The sequence below is a fragment of the Papio anubis genome, chromosome 6 (assembly GCF_008728515.1).
Source record: "Papio anubis isolate 15944 chromosome 6, Panubis1.0, whole genome shotgun sequence".
Classification (NCBI taxonomy): Eukaryota; Metazoa; Chordata; class Mammalia; order Primates; family Cercopithecidae; genus Papio; species Papio anubis.
Genome location: NC_044981.1, coordinates 118,857,101 through 118,877,087, shown reverse-complemented (window position 1 = coordinate 118,877,087; position 19,987 = coordinate 118,857,101). Strand labels below are relative to the sequence as shown.

At 39.4% G+C, this 19,987-nt stretch overlaps 1 protein-coding gene across 6 annotated transcripts in view; it reads left to right on the top strand.

Annotated features, from left to right (window-relative positions):
- Positions 1-19,987, top strand: part of PHACTR2 (phosphatase and actin regulator 2) — a 372,853-nt gene that overhangs the window by 228,685 nt on the left and 124,181 nt on the right. For all 6 annotated transcript variants that reach the window (XM_003898091.5, XM_003898089.5, XM_003898090.5 and 3 more), the window contains exon 2: positions 19,032-19,199. In XM_003898091.5, the coding sequence (XP_003898140.1) occupies positions 19,032-19,199 (168 nt within the window). The remainder of the gene's footprint in view (positions 1-19,031; positions 19,200-19,987) is intronic.

Below are 19,987 nucleotides of genomic sequence, written 5' to 3'. Positions count from 1 at the left end.
CCACAGACTGGGTGGCTGCAACAACAGAAATGTATTTCCTCACTATTCTGGAGGCTGAGGTCTAAGATCAAGGTGTCAGCAGGGTTAGTTTCTGCTCAGAGCCTCTGTCTTTAACTTGTAGATGGTTGCCTTCCCTCTGTGTCCTCATACAGTCCATCTTCTGTGCACACACACACGTCTGTGCTCAAATGTTCTCCTCTTATAATAACCCCACAGGAGTAGAGCCCACTCATATGACCTCTTTTTACCTTAATTTTACTTTTTTAAAGGCCCTGTATTCAAATATGGTCCCATGTTGAGGTACTGGGAGTTAAGATTTTAACATATGAGTTTTGAGGGGCACAATTCAGCCCATAGCAGTGTCCTTTTTTTGTTTTTGTTTGTTTTGTTTTTGTTTTTTGGAGACGGAGTCGTGCTCCGTCACCCAGGCTGGAGTGCAGTGGTGCAGTCTTGGCTCACTGCAACCTCCGCCTCCCAGATTCAAGCGATTCTCCTGCCTCAGCCTCCCAGGTAGCAGGGACTACAGGCATCACCACTCCACCCGGCTAATTTTTGTATTTTTAGTAGAGACAGGGTTTCACCACGTTGACCATGCTGGTCTCGAACTCCTGACCTCAGGTGATCCACCTGCCTCGGCCTCCTAAAGTGCTGGGATTACAGACATGAGCCACCGTGCCCAGCCCCTTTTTTCTACATTTTTTGAATAGGCCATTTAAGGATTTTAAGCCATGTCCCTAAAACCAGTGTACAAACCAGGATTTATTAGCAATGTCCCATAAGCACATTGCATCCATTGTCTTTTTTCTGATTTTTCAGTTTCATTTCTTAACTGATTAAGGCCTCTTCCCCACTCACCTCAACAGTGCCATATTCAGTGGATATGACTTGAGTAAGAGGAGGCATTGAAGGTGATTTTCAGCAATGTAAATTAACCAGTGTGACTAGGCAGTACTCTTAGGAGGTAAAGCATAGGCTGTTGAGTATATGGGGTAAACTTAGAAAATGGAATATGTGTTTGTGACCAGCCTGGGCAATGTGGTGAAACCGATCTATACGAAGAATAGAAAAAATTATGTGGGTGTGGTGGTGTGCACCTCTAGTCCCAGCTACCCAAGAGACCAAGATGGGAGGATCACCTGAATCCAGGAGATCAAGCCTGTGGTGATCCGTGATCATGCCACTGCACTCCAGCCTGGGCGATAGACAGAGTGAGACCCTGTCTTAAAGAAAAAGAAGGAAGAAGGGAAAGAAGGAAGGGAGGGAAGGAGGGAAGGAAGGAAGGAAAGAAGGAAGGAAGGAAGGAAGGAAGGAAGGAAGGAAGCAAGCAAGCTAGGGGACAGGGAGCAAGGAGGGAGGAAAAGAGGGAGAGAGGGAGGAAAGGAAGGAGGAAGAAGGAAAAAAGGAAGGAAGGGAGGGAAAGGAGAGGAAAGAAGAAAAGGAAAGAAAGAAAGAAAGAAAGAAATGGAATATGTGACATTATGTTTCTGCCATTGTGTAAGGAATCAATACCAGTAACTTGTGATTGGAGCACCAAATTGATTAATGTTCAGGAAAAAAAAACCCCAAAACTACTTATCAGGATCCTAATCCCAGTGTGGTCAGTAACTAATGTGGCCACCTGACTGGTTTTATAATCTTCTTTGAGGGTCCTGAATGTGAAGCACTGTATTTGGAAAAATGTTTTGTTCTCAAATGTCACTACATATATAGTCTTCCTTTTCTCTGTTTGGTTTTGCTGGCTCTGTATGCTTTCATTGTCTTAGATGTGTTTGAAATCCACAGGGTGACATGTCTCTTTGCAAAGAGCTGCTAAAATAAGAAAGAAAATGAATAAGCATGTTAAAGAAAGATGGTGTTTAAACACCTGTCAAAGTAAAGCCAGAACAAGAATGTTCTTGCCAGAAAATGCAGCAGCCCCATTGAGACAGGTTGGTAACTTGAAGATGATTCATTACGACTAACTGCATTTGTATTCTAGCCCATACGCATTGTAAACCACCTAGCAGGCTTCCAGTGATGTCTTGCTATCAATTTGTAAATCTCACAGGAAACTCTTAACTGGTGCAGTCAGTTTTGGTGGACTGCTTATCTTGTCACAAGACATGAAGATAATGCTTCCAAAGCACACCCACCTCCTGTAGGTTCCAAATTCCTTATTTTATTGAAAAAGGTCCCTCAAACTGGTTAAGCACCCTAATAAGAATTGGGTGCATCAAAATCTAGTGACCTTAGGTCCTTTTGTAAAATGATTAAAAACTCTTCCTAAACCTCAGAAATTATTTCATTTTATAGGCATCTCTTGGACCAGGAATTGCCTTGAGATGGCGAGATACAAGCATTCTGCAAAGACTGCAAATAAGACTCACTTCTCTTAGGCCCTTACCCGAATCCAGATTATGATGGATTGGGCATGGGGGTCAGGGCGTGAAGAAGTTCTTAGCCAAACCTCTACACCCTTTAGTTGTGACTCTGTCATTGTAGACTTTTAAGGCATCTTGCAGATTAGAATAATGCTGAGTACTCAATCGGAGGAGGTTAAAAGTCATAGAATATTGGTGGTCTTCCAAGTTGAGAACAGTTCACTTGGATCCAAGACCCTATTTCAGATTCAACATTCAATACCCTAAGGCATAAAAATGGCGTCTTATTGTAGACAGTGGAAATAACTGATAAGGATTTAATTAATAGTTGCTTGTGGTTTTGCAGTGCCAGTCCAAGTTTATTTTCATTGCTGGGTACTGCAGTCCTAGAGGCAAAGAGAATGAGCGTAAGGTTCCTGCTAGATGTTGAAAAGGGAGGGGCAGAATAAACAAAGGGCCCTTTGATAATGATTTCTTAGCTAGTCCAGTGGATAACATGAGTCTCATCATCGAGAATCCTCCGGGACTTTGTCATCTACATTGAATTTACAGGTGGTCTTTACTTAAAATATCTGAAGTTAATGAAATCATGAAACGGATCTTTCTTTTCTCTTTAGATTGTGACATTAGGCATATTTGGAAACAACAGTAAAATGCAACTTCCTGTGTTTAGCAGACTTAGCAACACATCTTATACGGTGCAGGGTTTTTAAAAACCAAAAGGAACAACAACTTGTATCTGACTAAATAATGCCTAATTACTTTCACCTTGATTTACTAAGTGTTGTATTAATCAAGTAAGCAACTGGGCTTTTCAATAAAATAGTTTTATGTTTGTTGGTTTGGTTTTTAAAATTTATTTTTTGCAGGTGCAAGCATAAAAATAAAAAAAATTCAGCAATTTCCCAGCTGGTAGGAAATAGAGCCAAGTCCAACTCTTAGCTCCTCTCTCATTCTTGTATATGATGTCAACCTTCTTGCTTAGTTTCTTTCCTTAATCCAGGGCATTTCTGCTATAGAGTAGTGGGGATTTCCCTTGAGTCTTAGTTGGTTTTAGCAGCTCCCAGCAATTATCTTGAGACCAATGGAGAATGCAGGTATCCGTTTTGGGTGGGTATACAGGAATTTATTTCAGGGGGCATTTTTGTTTTCCTGGAGACCTCTAGAAGACCAGGAAAATATTTTTCCAAGAAATTTTGCTGCCCCCATTGCTCCAAATCATAAATAACCCACTCTCTATTTTTACTCCCCACAAAACCTCTTATCAGCCTTTTTCCACTTGCTTACACGTATTATCTCTATTAACACTAGCCACAACCCAAATCGTGAATTGTATTACCCCATTCTACAGATGAGGGACTCTGAAAGGTTGAATTACAGACCTAAGGTTACCAACTAGAATGGGGAGGAACAGATTATTACATTCAAATCTTTCTGGCACTGAAAGCCCATGTTTTTCCTTTGCAGTACTCACAGGTACGTGTTTATATTTAAAATGGCTATTTCCTATTTTTTAAGCATATGCAAAGTTGTATCAGTGTGACAAATAGCTAAAGAATTAAACAAAACAAACCATTTTCTTCTCTGGAAGCTTTAGTGTGGAAATACCTAAGTGTCAGCCTCTTTCCATTTGCATTTGCTCCCCCTAGGGTACTGGTCTAACGGGAGATATTTGCTTCACAGTGGAAAGATGAGATAGGAGAGGTGGTGTGTTCTGTTTAAATTGGAATAAAAACTTGTTGCTAGCTGCTAGTCTTAAAGAATGATTCCTCGTCATTGAACATGTTACATTGTAGAGTCAGATGTTTGCCACCACCACAATGGGCCATTATGCAAGGTAGTTCTACCTTGTAGCTCTGATATATTTAGTTAATCGAAAGCCTAAAATATTGCCACATAACTAAACATCTGTCATAATGCTATATTATCAAATAATTTAATTTCAGATTAAAATGGTATTATAGTTTTCTATATTGTTCCACTGTTTTCTAAGAGATTCAGGTTCTCGTGTGTGATGCCTAAAGAGAATGGAAAAAACAAAAGCAGTTTGGATTTAGTTCCAATTTAGTTAGATAATTTATTTTCTCGTTTCTTTGCCATGGAACAAAATTGCCTTTCTGGCTTCCCCAATTAGGAGAAAAAAGGTTAAGTTTGAAGAAAAATCTGAGATGAGAAAGAAGGAAATGTTAACAAAGAGAGTGCTCTTGAAGAAATTAATTTTCACCACTCATCGCTGGGTGAAAATAGAAACTTCTTAAAAGACAAGTTCACATATAAATTATTCCAGCTGTTTTTCAATTATTTGTCTTTGATGAATTGTCTTTCAATTACCTTGTAAAGAGCAATTAAGTGTTTGCTTACCTGAAAACTGTGTCAGCAATGTCTGTACCATTCTTATGAGTGTTAATCATCCTTCCTGCTGGCTCTGATATTTTCCCAGTTTCAAACATTAGTGTTTGTTATATTATCTTTCAAAATATTTGGAATTCTACAGGAAGGCACTGTTGGAAACAGTTTCCTCTGCGAAATATCTAAAGACCTGCTAAAATAAATCATAGCCTAGGCCTTGTAAATTATTGCCCCACATTTTCCCATGACTTACTCTTTTTGTAAATATTTTTAGGGACCTTTTTGTGGCCTAAGTACAGTATAGGGACACCACCAGGAATAAAATCAACTTGCTCCCTGTCCTCATGGGACTGCTAATCTAGTGGTGAGAATTATTATTTTTCCTTGCTTCTCAGAGAGGTAGTCTTTTTTTTAACCTACTCACTTAATAACAACAACAATTAAAAATCATTTTTACAGTTTCTGAAAACATTGGTGAATTACAATTGGCTACTTCTGAGGTTCTGTTATGGGCTTTTTCCCATCATTCTAGAACATGTTCAATGTTTCTTCAGACCAGTATTGAAAATCTCAGTAAAAATTATATTAGAAAAAGATTTTGGAATAAGCTGGTTTTTTGATGGTGCCCTAATTGGATTCAGAGGCTTTCTGTATGTATTTTATCCAAATCCTGCTGGTGCAACTCATTCTCTGGAATGCTTGTTTAACACACCTGTCATTTTAAAGAAAGAAACCAAAATAGAACATCTCACAAGTGGGGCATCCTCAATAACTATGTTAGAAACAATATAAAATCAACACTAAAGGCATCATTTTTATAAAATTGTTTTTTAAAAAAGCAATTAGTGGAATTGTTTCTCTCTCTCAAGAGAATTAGGTATACAAACCGAGGAATATTAATCCTTTGCTTTTCAGTGGCTTTTAAATGGTTTCCTGTTTAATTTGAATAGGATATTTCTACCTTTTAGGCAATGCTATGAAACTAGACTAAACCTCTGTAGCCCTCAAACAATTCTACCCTGAATTTTAACTCATAATTTGGAGGCCATTTTGTGCTATGTCTGCCATGGGAACTAATGCTACAGTGCCACTGTGTGAGCCCCTGGGGTCCCCCACATTTCCTACTCACTACACGTTGCAGGTCTACATTTGGGTGAATGGTTGTTTGACTAATGTCAGCCTCTCTCATAGCCTGCAAGCCTCCTAAGGGCAGAGATCTGATCTGTTTTTGCTTACCGTTGTAGCCCTTCCTCTATAATACTGCTCAGTAAATTGTGAATGAATGTCTCCATTCCACAGTGAGCACACTTTGCTACAGCCTCATTATTTTTTGCAGATGTCACCTTCCTCTTCTCCCTTGGATTGTCCGAACCCTGGGTCTCCTTGGCAACACTGTTGCCCTGTTAATTCTCTTTAACGGAGGCTCTGTTGTCTTTCACCTCTCCTATCACAGGGGGCGTTGACATTGCATCAACTCCCCAGTGCTATTTCCTGCTCGTTTTGCGTCTGGTCTTGTGCGTGCCCTCATTTGAGGTAGGTGCCATCTGCTGAGTTTTCCTTCACGTTTCTTTGGTGCTGTCATCTCCTGACTATTTCCTCATATTCACTGGATGAAGTTCAGACTCTCCCACTCCACCCCAAATCTTGCTATGACCTGAAGGAATTCAGTCCCCATGCAGTCCCCGTGTGGCTGGTCTGATATCCTGGCTGGTGCAACTCTGCAGCCCTTCTTCTTTCTTGCGTCTTCAACACCCCAACACCGAGGGCTCCTTTTCCTCAGCCCATGAGCCTGCTCGAGTGTCCTTCACACTTTATGAATTTAAAACAAACAGCAAACAAAACTTTTTTCTTTAGTTGTTCATTCTCAATGCTAAAGAATTTCGAGGTTCTTTATTGTGCAAAGCCCTCTTGCTCCTAAATGTAATCATTCTCTAGGAGTTTACCCCTGGTCCTCAACAGCTGCTTTTGTTTGGAAGACTCCACCAAATAACTTCAACTCCAGTTTCTTGCTAGAGTGCCAGTAATGCATTTCTGACTGTCCGTTGGACATCTTCCCTTGAATGTTCTGCCAACACCTGAAGTTCATGGTGCCTGAACACAAGCTGAAGGTCTCTCCTCCAAATTTTCTCTCTTCTTGACATCCCGCCATACCCTTGTAGAGGTTCAGGCCATGGAGTTCTTCGACTTCTCCAGGCAGTTCCTCAGACTCCTCTCTTCTTTCTCCTCAATGTCCCTCAGATCATCCATCATTTCCAGTCCCTTTTCACTCCTTCTCTCCAAGTTCAGATGGCTGGGTTGCTGCAGTCATCTCAACTGAGCTATAAGGACATAAATCTGGGCGCCTTGGGGACTCCGTATGACTAATCGACATAAATTCTTCTCCATGGGATCTATCTCCCAGCATTCTGTTTTCCACAGTATATGCCTGCAGGTTTCACGTCTGCCTTGGGGAGATTGTCCAGGATGCTACATGTGGCCACCGTCTCTCCACAGATACCAGCCTTGGGGACTTTGTATGACTGCCAGGAGGCTCTTGGACATAGAGAGTACATTAGTCACATTATATGTATATGTATATTCTCTGGGCTTTTATTTATCCACCAGCCTTTTGACTTAAAGATATTGGTCTAGATTTAATGTGTTATTTTAATAATATTTCTGTTACATTCATCCTCTGTGGGAATTTTTTCATAATTTTGTCTGAAACAAAATTTAGCCCCTTACTTAAAAACTGGGATATTTCAGCCAGGTGCGGTGGTTCACGCCTGTAAAACAAACACTTTGGGAGGCTGAGGTGTGCGGATCACTTGAGCTTAGGAGTTTGAGACTGGCCTGACCAACACGCTGAAACCCTGTCTCTACTAAAAATACAAAAATTAGCAAGGCGTGGTGGCATGCACCTGTAATCCCAGCTACTTGGGAGGCTGAGGTAGGAGAATCACTTGAACCTGGGAGCTGGAGGTTGCAGTGAGCTGAGATCTCGCCACTGCACTCCAACCTGGGTGACAGAACGAGACTCCATTGGTTGGAGGCAGTGGGGAGGGGGGACGAGAGGAGAAGTGTGGTATTTCAACAGATTTTATTTTACAATTTATATATAAGGTCTGCCAGCTTCTCCCCTAAAGGTCTGTCCCCATACACATTCCCAGTATGAACAGGGTGATCATTATCCTAACATGGATGAGGTGAAATTTTCTCACTTGGCAGATTGTCCGTTGGGGGCACATCAGCTTTTTCTTCCTTTTCACAAACACAGCACACACTCTACACACCATGACCTGCTCCACTCCACACTCTGGGAGTTGTTGTATATGACTAACATCTACCGAGAACAAGATAGGTTGTTGGTTGATTCCTGTCACATTTTTCCTCTCTGTAGCAAACATCTTGCTATTCCTAAGCAGTCATCCTATCTGTTCATAGAGACAACCCTTCCCTTGTAGCGATAACGGTGGCATTCAAAATGTAAAATGCTTTTATTTACATTAAAATTGATTTTCCATTAGCAAAGTGGCCCTTTGCCTACTCAATCAGCATTTCTGTAAACCCCAAATAAGAGCGACTTTATTTAATCTGTTAAATATCCTGTAGCAAGTCTAGGGGATATTGTTCATGTCAGTGAATCAGGATGTCACGCAGCTGCACAAACATACTCGTTCAGCAGGCCTGTTGGCCACAAGTTTAAACTCTGGAATTCTCTGTCAGTGCTTGCAGGCAGATGGAAGTCTTTAGTAGCTTTTCCCTCTGGGAGTTTAAAAATAATGTCTGCCTCTGTTAAAAAAACAAGTTTAAAAATTGATAGTATCAAACTTCTAAAATTAATATTATGATAAATAAGGATTCTGTGCAATCAAATTACTTTAGTCAGTATAAGATATAGAGTACACTCTGCATGCCGCCAGCGTGAAATTAACCATGATGACACTGGGCATTGTTTTAGACAGCAAAAAAAGTACCTGCCCTAACTCCTTGGATTAGCCCAATAAGTTGTTAGGAGTTGAATTGAGTTACTACTCATTAGGGTTTATCTCTTGCCTTCTCTTAAAATAGAAATCCACTCCCACCCACTACCCTCCTCCCCATTTTTGTACAGGGAATACTTGGGAGGTAAACTACCTGGGTTTAAATCCTGCTTACCAGCTGTGGGATCTTGCTAGTTGCTTGGTCTCTCTCAGCCTCAATTTCCTCATCTATAAAATGGGAATACTAATAGCAACTACTTCGCAGGGTTGTAGTAATGATGAAAGAGGCAGTATTTATAAGGCACTGAGAACTGGTCCTTTTTTTAGCATAATAAAATATCAAGTACTAGAATAGGTCTTAATGTGACCTACAAGACTGATAAACTCAGCACAAAGCAATATGAAGTCAGAATTTTTAAAGTTGGAAAGGAGCCTAGAGATCATTTAACCTAGTCTCCTAATTTCAGCCATGAAAAATTGGGGTCCTTGTTCAAGGTCACAGGGCTGATTAAGTGACAGAGTTAGAACTAGGCTCCAGCTCTCTTCTTGGCTTACAGTTCACCATCCCAGTTGGGTGGTCAAAACCCAGAACAATAACATAGATTTATTGCTTGTCCTGATTGTGCAATGTCTTCTTTGCTTTTTTTTTTTTTTTTTTGAGACAGGAATGCAGTGGCATGATCTTGGCTCACTGCAACCTCCACCTCCCAGGTTCAAGTGATCCTCCTGCCTCAGCCTCCCGAGTAGCTAGGACTACAGGTGCACACCACCACGCCTAGCTAATTTTTTGTATTTTTAGTAGAGATGGGGTTTCACCATGTTGGCCAGGATGATCTCGATGGTCTCGATGGTCTCGATCTCCTGACCTCGTGATCCACCCGCCTCGTCCTCCCAAAGTGCTGGGATTACAGGCATGAGCCACGGTGCCGGCCTGCTTTTTTGTTTTTTACAAATAGTCTTACTGCTATGTTAGAGCTACTAGGAGTGTTGCTGGTTCACCATGAGTTTAGCTATCATATGCCAATGGAAACAGCCTGGTAGAGGGGGAAATAAGCCTGGATCAGGAATCAGGTGACCTAGACTCTTATCTCTGTCACTAGTTAACAATTTGGGAACCCAGATAGCCTTCCTGGCTCCCAGTTTCCTTATATATAGGGCTTTAATATATAGGATAATATGAAAGTACTAAACATGATTGTTGTCCCATGGTGGATAACACTGTAGCCCAGTGCTTTTATAAATTACATTGCTCAGAACTCTGCTGAGTGCTCTAATATGCATTGTAAGACTAGATATACACCTTTTTTTTTTTTTTTTTTTTTTAACAGAAAATAAACTACATCTCTACCTTTTATCTTGCTTCGGTGAAATTCTAGTTTATCATGGCTTCAGGGCAACATCAAAAGATGGTAGAGAAGTAGATTTGCTTTCCCAGAAACGAAGTAAGGGAAAAAAGTTCCACAGATGAATTTCACAGACATTCAGTGAAAGAAATACAAAAGATCATATTGTGTGATACACTAAATTGAAGTTCAAGAACAGGTAAAACAGGCCAGGCACAGCGGCTCACACCTGTAATCCCAGCACTTTGGGAGGCCCAGGCAGGTGGATCAATTGAATCCAGGAGTTTGAGACCAGCCTGGGCAACATGGTAAAATCCTATCTCTACAAAAAATTCCAAAAAAAAAAAAAAAAAAGGAACAGATAATACAAATCAATGCTGCTGGAAGTCAAAATAGTGGTTATCTGGGGGAATAGAGGTGAGAGGGTTGCTATTGATTTGGAAGAAGCATAAGGAGGCTTTCTGGGGCTTTGAAATGATTGATACTTTGGTCTGAATGGGATTGTAAGTGCAATATCATTTACGTTCTGACTGTATGCTTCGAAAAAATCTTTTTGGAAAATCTCCATAGTATTAATTTTAATGACAGTGGGAACTACTGGTCTTATCCCAACTCCCTTTAGATAACTTTGTAGCTTCTTTCAAGTGATGGGGGAAAGGAAATTGGCAAATTGGGAGGCAAGTATGAATAGCAGGGTTATGGGCAATCTTCCTCCAGGGCTACTAAAATCCTTTCAGTACACTCTAATATAGTAATGTTTTCATATTCTATTCTTTTTCTTTAAATTTAATTTCTTCCTTACATTCTGTTCTTTTACTCTTGGGGATTTAAAAAGATGATGGCTAAATAATTTTTAAAATATTTTAGCCATGATTATTACCTTAATGCTGATTATTTTTAAAGGAACCATCAGCTGATGAAAAGCAATTTTCTTCTGAGCCAAGATCTTTTCTAACTCTAAAATTCTATTGTTTTCAGATTTTTAAGTGACGGAATACGTTTATATATAGAAAGTTCAAAAATAATCTAAAATTTTTAGATTATTTAGATATTTGGATAGTTCCTTTAAAAATTTTTACATTTAACCCTTTCACATGTTGAAGGACATGACTATAAATTTGTTTTAATTTTTTCCCATAAATATGTGTCATATGTCTCTGATGAACATAGTACTGATAATGAGAAAATTTTTCTTGGCATTACTTTAAAAGGTCAGCCAGCCTTGATTTGTTCACTTCATGATAAAGTCCATCATGGGGGTGTGTGTGTGTGTGTGTGTGTGTGTGTGGTGGAGGGATGTTTGGAATCTCTTCTCTCTGTGTGGTTACACAGTGACTGTTGTTGAATACCTCCTGATGCGTGCTGGAGCTGGCCCCATTGTCTACCATTTTGCAAGATGTTGAATACTGCTTATCTTATCTGGATCCATTATGTGCTAAAAAATGTTGAAACAGCAATTTAAATGTTCTCTTACTTATAGAATACTGGGAATGGAAGTATTAGTAAAGGGAGAATTTTGAAGAGAAAGATGGTCAAGTCTGAAGCATTTTACTTTCCAAAACTCCTTTCAGCTGAAATCTTTACTGTCGGTAAAAGACAGTAGGCACCGAGGCCCCTTCAAGCCAACTTCCTCACTCCTAAGAAAAAATTTTGATCCTCATTTACCTCCATGATAGCGAATGCCACATTTTAAAATATAAACTTCATTTTAGAATAGTTTTAGATTTGCAGAAAAGTTGAAAAAATGATACAGAGAGATCTTATATCAGCATGATACATTTGTTACAACCGAGGAACAAACACCGATATTATTCCTGTTAACTAAACTCCACAGTTTATTAGGATATCAGTAGTTTTCCCCTAATGTCGTCTTTTTTTGTTCCAGGATGCATTCAGGATGCCATGTTACATGTAGCAGTGGTGTCTCCTTAGGCTCCTCTGGTCTGACAGTTTCTCAGACCTTCCTTGTTTTGAATGACCTTGATAGTTTTGTTTTGGTTTTTGTCTTTTAGATGGTGTCTCGCTCTGTTGCCCAGGCTGGAGTGCAGTGGCACAATCTCAGCTCACTGCAACCTCTGCATCCTGGGTTCAAGTGATTCTCCTGCCTCAGCCTCCCCAGTAGCTGGGACTACATGCACGCACCACCATGCCCGGATAATTTTTTGTATTTTTAGTAGAGATGGGGTTTCACCATGTTAGCCAGGATGGTCTCAATCTCCTGACCTTGTGATCTGCCTGCCTCGGCCTTCCAAAGTGCTGGGATTATAGGCGTGAGCCACCGCACCCAGACTTGTTTTATTTTTGAGATGAGTCTTGCTTTGTAGCTCAGGCTGGAGTAAAGTGGCGTGATCTCGGCTCACTGCAGCCTCCACTTGCTGGGTTCAGGCTTTTCTCCTGCCTCAGCCTCCCAAGCGCCTGCTACCAAGCCTGGCTAATTTTTGTATTTTTAGTAGAGGTGGAGTTTCACCATGTTGCCCAGGCTGGTCTCGAACTCCTGATCTTGCGTGATCTGCCCACCTCAGCCTTCCAAACTGCTGGGATTACAGGCGTGACCCACCATGCCTGGCCAGACCTTGAAAGTTTTGAGATGTACTGGTCAGGTATTTTAGAAATGTTTCTCAATTTAGTTTTGCCTGATGTTTTCCTTGTAGTTACTACAGCATTGTGGGTTTTGAAGTACCATTCTCCTTATATCATATCAAGAGTACATACTGTCAGCACAACTTATCACTGATGATGTGAACCTCGCTCCCTGGCTAAGGTCCTGTTTGTCAGCATCTTCACCATAAAGCCACTCCTTTCTCCTCTCTTTCCATACTGTACTCTTTGGAAGGAAGTCACTATGGATAGCCCACATTTAAGCAGTCAGGAGTTAAGCTCCACTTTCTTGAGAGAGGGTTATGTATATAAATTATTTGGGATTCTGTAAGGATTTATCTCTTCTCCCACATTCATTTATTCATTCAATATTTATCTATATGAGTATGGATTTGTGGATGTTTATTTTATACTTTGGGTTATAATCTAATACTATATTTTTTCTTTGTTGCTGAGATTATTCCAACTTTGGCCTTTGGAAACGTTTGAGTGGGCTCCTGTATCCCTTTAACCTACCCCCTCCCATCAGTTTGCTTTTTGAGCACTTTCTGGGACTACAAGATGTTGCAGGGCTCATCTAGTGTTTTCCATGCCCCAACTCTAGAAGCAGCCTTTTCTGTAAGGAGGGTGGTGTCTGTCTATTGGAGAATGCTATTAGAAACCAAGATCTACGTGCTGGACGTGCTCTTTGCTACTGGGGAGTTATTACTTCTAGGCCTTCTGAGAGGACAGAGCTAGCAAATACATGTGTGTAAGTAAACCCATGCATATATACATGTCTATAATTCATTTACTTATCTATCTGTCTACCTGGCCAAGCATGGGTTCATGCAGATGTCTCCAACTCTAATCAGGGCTGCATGGATCATTCTAGCTTTACTCTCTCGCTTATCTGTAACCTCCCTCTCCAGTTGCTTGTCTGTAACCTCTCTCTCCAGTAGTGAGAAACCTGGCTTCCACCATCTGCCATTCTTGTACGTCCTTGTTTGATCTCAATATACATGTTCAGCAGTCTCAGAATTTTTTACCTGCACCCCGTGTGATGCCACACATTTTGATTCTTCTGTTCATTTTCTCTTCTTCTCCACTTGCCATTTATTTTACCCTTAAGAGGAAGAGATTTGACCCAACCTGCTGTAAACTCTGATTAATAAGAGAGTAAGGAACTCCTTTAGACAAAGGAAGGCAAGGATAGCCACTTGACTGCCTTAGAAACCGTGATCCGAGCTCATCTGTGATGGCTTATACCATCAGTTCACCCTAACCAATAGTGGGTTGCTTCTGTGCCCAGATGTTGTACATTCACCCTTGTTTAATGATAGCAATATATCTTAAGTTATTGAGACTTGAGAGAGAGATAGAGACCTCATGTAAATGTAGGCAATAAAGTTAAATCTTCCCTAAGCACTCTTCTGATTTTTCTTTGCCATATGTTCTGTGGGTTTTAAAGGGGAAAGTGGCAGAATTATAATAGAAATATGAAAACTGTAATAGAAATAAAAATATACACAGATAATCTTAATATTGTAAAAACATAACAAAGCACAAAAAAAAACAAAGCCTGGAAACTATATTTTAAGTAAATAAAGTTTGATATGCTTGGTTTTTTTTTTTAACTTTCTTAAAGCATACACAGCAGAGTGTTATCAAAGCATTATTTACCACACACGATTTCCCCTAGTTATTTTTGCTACAATTGGGCTTCAAAAATGCATTCTCATCGACCTTCAGATATTTAAGGGTATTTGGAGAAAAGTTGAGACCATGTTTTTTACCACCTACTTGTTTTCTGCAGGGCGGCTGTCAGTTTGTACGAAATTAGTACCAGGAGTTCTTTTACGGAGATTCTTTTCTAAGTGGTCTTTCAGCTACAACATTTGTGAGTCGTAATACTATGCCACATCTGTCTCAGTTTCTCAGTGCCTGAAATAATTATGTGTGGGGAAAAATTGATATCAAAAATATCATAACCATTAAATAGTATAAACATACAATGAACTCTATTAAGTAGATTCAATTTTTCTAAGAATCCCTATCATTTATTTATCAAATCTCAAAGGGAAGACTATTCAAACCTACAATTTATTTCATATGTATATTAGTCTGTTCTCGCACTGCTGTAAAGAAATACCAGAGACTGGGTAATTTATGTAGAAAAGAGGTTTAATTGGCTCATAGTTCTGCAGGCTAGCTTCTGCTTAGCTTCTGGAAAAGTCTCAGGAAACTTACAATCATGGCACCGAGTGAAGGGGAAGCAGGCATGTCTTATATGGCTGGAGCAGGAGGAAGAGAGAGAGAGAGGTGCTACACACTTTTAAACAACTGGAATTCATGTGATCTCACCCACTATACAGTATCAAGAGAGGACGGTGCTAAACAATTCGTGAGAACTCTGCCGCCATGATCCATACCTCCCACCCTGCTCCACCTCCAACACTGAGGATTACAATTTGACATGAGATTTGGGTAGGGATTCATATCTAAACCCTATCAATATGATAATTATCTAGCCTCGTTTATTTTTGGCTTATATGGTCACATTTGTGCTGGGACTGCCTAATTGATACATTTCTGTTTAAATAAAAAATAAAACCTGTATGTATTTTCTGATTTCTTAGCAATTGGTGGTGCAGGGAAATTCTGTTAGGTGTGGGCTCGTTTCAGTGGGAAGATAGACTGAGCTGTGTCATTTAAAGTGTCTACATTTGATTAGCTAATGACTGTATTTCAAAATATGCTGTGTTTTAAAATGTAGAACTCAAGTGTGAAAAGGTAAGTTCTGATGAATGACAAGTTACTCTTAGTAACATAAAAGTGGACCAAAATTAACATTGAAAGCAATCAGGAAATTTTACCTTTCATCTGGGATTTACCTGGCAATTTGTTTTTATCTGCATATAAATGCAAAATTCACCAGACTTACTGTGAAATAATTTATGGAAAGTTTCAAATGGATTTTAATGGAAAACTGATCCACAAGCAAAATTACAGAAATATCATAGCAATGCCAGTGTCCTGCATATCTAAAGAAGAGAGTTAATATTCTTCCCATGCTACTCAAAAGCGGGTGACAGTGGTCCTCACATTCATGATTTAAGAGAAGTACAATGGCACATTGGCCAACTGTGCCAACATATGGTTTCTAATTGCAAGTGTGGTTTATGATAGGGGAAAAATAGGCTGTTCTTAATTGCTTCAGAGAGAAAGTAGAATTTTTATGGAGCATCAGGGAACTGGATATGTGGGTTGGGAGAGAAAGATCCCACTATATTGTAAGAAAATGAAAACTAGATATGTAACCACAGAGATGAATTTGAGATGGAAACTTTCATTTTCTATGTTCATAATAATCAGCCCTTTTATATTTTACAACGTTTAAGTTGTTCAAAGTTAAGCCCTTACATGAGAGTTCAGCGGAAAGTCTTCATGAAGAAGTAAAACCATACTCTCAGTTCCCCTCTGGGTTTGCACTCTGGTTCAAGGAGGGAAGTTGGACAGGAGTAGAATTGAAGTAATAAGTATTTTGCTCCTTTACTCTGAATTAGCTTCAAAATCAGTCTGTCTCCTGTATCTCTATCTGTTGTGCTATGGCTGAAAGTAGGGTTAGGAACCACTTTCAGAAGAATCAGTCAGCTCAGGACTTGAATCTCCAATTTTCCCTAGCAATGCGCAGTGTCTGCCCATCTCTGCCCAGATAGTACCTGAAATTACAGTAGACTTCACTAGTGGGAGGAACAGGAGTTATTCCTATTTGTTTGGAAGGAGAACTCATAAGGATTTAGGAATTGATGTCTATTGATTGTCTTTTTTCATTCAGTTTGAGATTTTCCTGGTTCTTAGCGTGTCAAGTGATTTTTGATGGAAACTTGGACATTTTTGTATTATGTTATGTGACTCTAGATCTTGTTTGAAACCTTCTGTTTTAATTGGCATTGTCTGACACCTCTATAGCAGGGGAAGCAGTGGGTGCCACCTTGTCACCCCTACTGGAGGTAAAAAATCCCAGTTCTCCACTTGTCCTCTGTTGACACACTATGTATGTGTGTGGGGTGTCCTTGTTAGTGTTGGGCACAGGGAGAATTTCCGGATCCCCATGTGATCTCCCTTGATATCACAGTTGGAGTGGTCTTGTTCCTAGTGTGCAATGATTTGACCACCTCTGTTTTGGGGGGAGGGGAGAGATACCCAGTTATTGCTGGGAAGGGATGGATGTCAGGGCTTCCTACATGGTCTCCACTGACACTGTGGAAGATGCTTCATTATCAGCCGCCAGGCATAAAGGTGCTAGTTTCCTGCTTGGTCTTCTCTGACACCACACTAGTGGGGATATTAGGGCTCTTTTTCAGAGCCGCATGAGGGTGGAAATCTAGTAACTCCATTCAGCCTTTGCTAGCATGCATGGTCACAGGTTCTTCCATGGTGCTTGGCTGTAGTAGAGCAGTTATTGTCTAAAAGTTTCTTATTTTGCTACTCTGCCCCTTTCCTGGTTATGTGGCTAGAGAGTGAAGATGCTTGTGGTCTGTGCCCATTGGTGTTTCTGGGTTGCTGGCTTCCATGCCTGTTGGCCTTTAGAGGTTTCTGACTTCTTCAGCTATGAGTCTGGGATATTTGAGGCAAAAAGAAAACCCAGGAATCTCACCACCTTGTTGTTTCTTGGGTTCTGAGGTCCCAGGCTTGTCTACCTTCTCTTGGCCTTACAGAATTTTCTTACATTTATATGTAACATCCGTGTGTGTGTGTGTGTGTGTGTGTGTGTGTGTGTTTTAAGTTTTATTTAGCCAGAGGAATAAGAAAAAGTAAGTTTGGGCTGGGTGTGGTGGCTCAGGCCTATAATCCCAGCACTTTGGGAGGCTGAGATGGGTGGATCACTTGAGGTCAGGAGTTCGAGACCAGCCTGACCAATATGGTGAAACACCGTTTCTACTAAAAATACAAAAATTAGCCGGGCGTGGTGGCATGCACCTGTAGTCAGTCCCAGCTGCTCGGGAGGCTGAGGCAGGAGAATTGCTTGAACCCGGGAGGCGGTGGTTGCAGTGAACTGAGATCACGCCACTGCACTCCAGCTTGGGCGACAGAGCAAGACTCTGTCTCAAAAAGAAAAAGTAAGTCTGTTTTATCTTCTTGGAAGCAGAAGTCCTTGCTGTTCAATTTTTGTTTTTATTTGTTTTACTATTACCAATATTATATTAAGAAAGTTTTAAAAATACAGAGAAGATAAAAGAATTGGTATCATGCCCCATATACATATCTACAGCTGGATTCAACACTTAACATTTTGCTCTGTTTTACTTTATTGTGCTTTTATCCATCTGCCTATTCCATCTATCTATCCATTTATTATTTTTGATGGACATCAGTACACTTCACCTCTAAACACTTCAGCATACATGTCATTAATTAGACTTCACTGTCTATTTATGCTTTTTTAAAGGTAAATTTTACATAAAGTGAAATGCAAGAAATTGTAAATTCCATTTAATGAGTTTTGGGTCATCTAACCATTGCTGAGATAATTTCCATCACCCCTATATGTTCCTTCAAGTTTCTTCTCAGGTAATTTCTGCCTCCAAGAAGAAACTACTGTTTTGATTTTTCCTTTTTTTTTTTTTTGCCATAATTTCAAGTGCTGTTTTATTGATGGAATAATATTATAGTTCATCCATTCTGGCCTGCTTCCAGTTCTTTGCCATTAAAATTTGATAGTTGGTGTAACATAAGTCATTGCTATCTTCCATCAGCCTAGAACACAGTGCAAGCAAGGCAACTTAAGATTTTGTGCATTTCTTCTGATAAATAAAATAGTGAAGACATACAAAAGCATGTTTTTATCACACACAGTACCCAAATTTTCCACATATTTCTTGTGGTTAGTGTAGTTATCAGTTTCTTTGAAGCTCAAAACCTTTTTTGTAATAAAAGCAAAAGATAGTTTTAGCATTGTAAAAATAGAATTTAGCTTCCTGGCACCAAATTTTATTTTGTGAAAGAGAAACCATGATTTTAACTACACCATAACTGTAATATTCATTACTAAGAATGTCAAACTAGTCTCTGGAGGAACATCCTATTTCAGAAATACTTAGAATACTCTATTCCTGTACAAAATATTGATAGGGTTGTTGCAGATGGATTTAGCTGTGTTGCAGACACTCATTTGGCCCCATCTATAATGTAAGTCTCTTGTTTCTAGTCTGTTTCCCCAGAATGATTTTCTAAGTTGGCTGTAATTTCTGATTGACTGGTTTACTGATTGATATGAGGGAAGTCCTACCAGCTGTGAAATGGGACAAGTAAACTTTATGTGAGATTCCAATTAGAGTGGATGTGCTTACCGTTAACAGCCCAGGAACCAATCGATGATGTTGTTTTATTAAAACCTTTTTTACAACCTTTCTCTGTCTATATCTTTCTTTATACAGTTGATGGACTGGACAAAGCTTCTATAGCAAACTCAGATGGCCCCACAGCAGGTTCCCAAACACCTCCCTTCAAGAGAAAGGGGAAACTATCCACCATTGGTAAAATCTTTAAGCCTTGGAAATGGAGGAAAAAGAAGACCAGCGACAAATTTAGAGAAACCTCAGCAGGTATGAGTATCATAACTTGTTAGAAGATGGGATAAATCGTAAAATGGTTTAAAAGGTAGAAAATTATGTATTACAGTGTGTTTTTTCCCAGAAAAAATTTAATCCATATTTGAAATGAATTTTTTTATTTTATGGATGAAACAACTTAAGAGTTCTGATTTGCCTTCTTTTTGTACTGACCTTAACTTTCTAATATATTCTCATTTAAAAATATATATTTGTAAATTTATATAAAAAATGGATGGGTGAGGCAAGGGAGTGAAACAGTAGAAAATGATAAGTGGAAATCCTATTCATCAACATTATGATGGCAGGTATCCATTTTTATATACACATGATGTTACATATATATTTAACTAGTTAGACTGTACTATTTATATTAATATATACATATTTAACTAGTAGACTATACTACTATACATGTAACATTATTTAACTAGTAGTACAGTCTTGTTTATTAATTAAAACTTTTTTTAAAAATGTCTTTTTTGGTATATTTATTCTTTAGGAAAGATTAAGTGGCTATATGAAAGAAAAATTTTGTTATATTTGATTTTAGATTTCTATCATATCCTTAGGACAAATAAATGGTCTCTGTCTTAAGAGAGTAGAGGCATAACCCTATTGGTGTGAAAATGTTTGGTTGTTAATTTAGTTTGTAGATTTGTTAAACCTTAAGGAGTTACGTTGCTTAGTGCCTTTCATCTCGACTCATGGACGAAGTTGGCTTTAAATCTCAGGCCAGAATTCAGCCCAATTTAAACAAGTGCCAGTGTGAGTGTACTGTG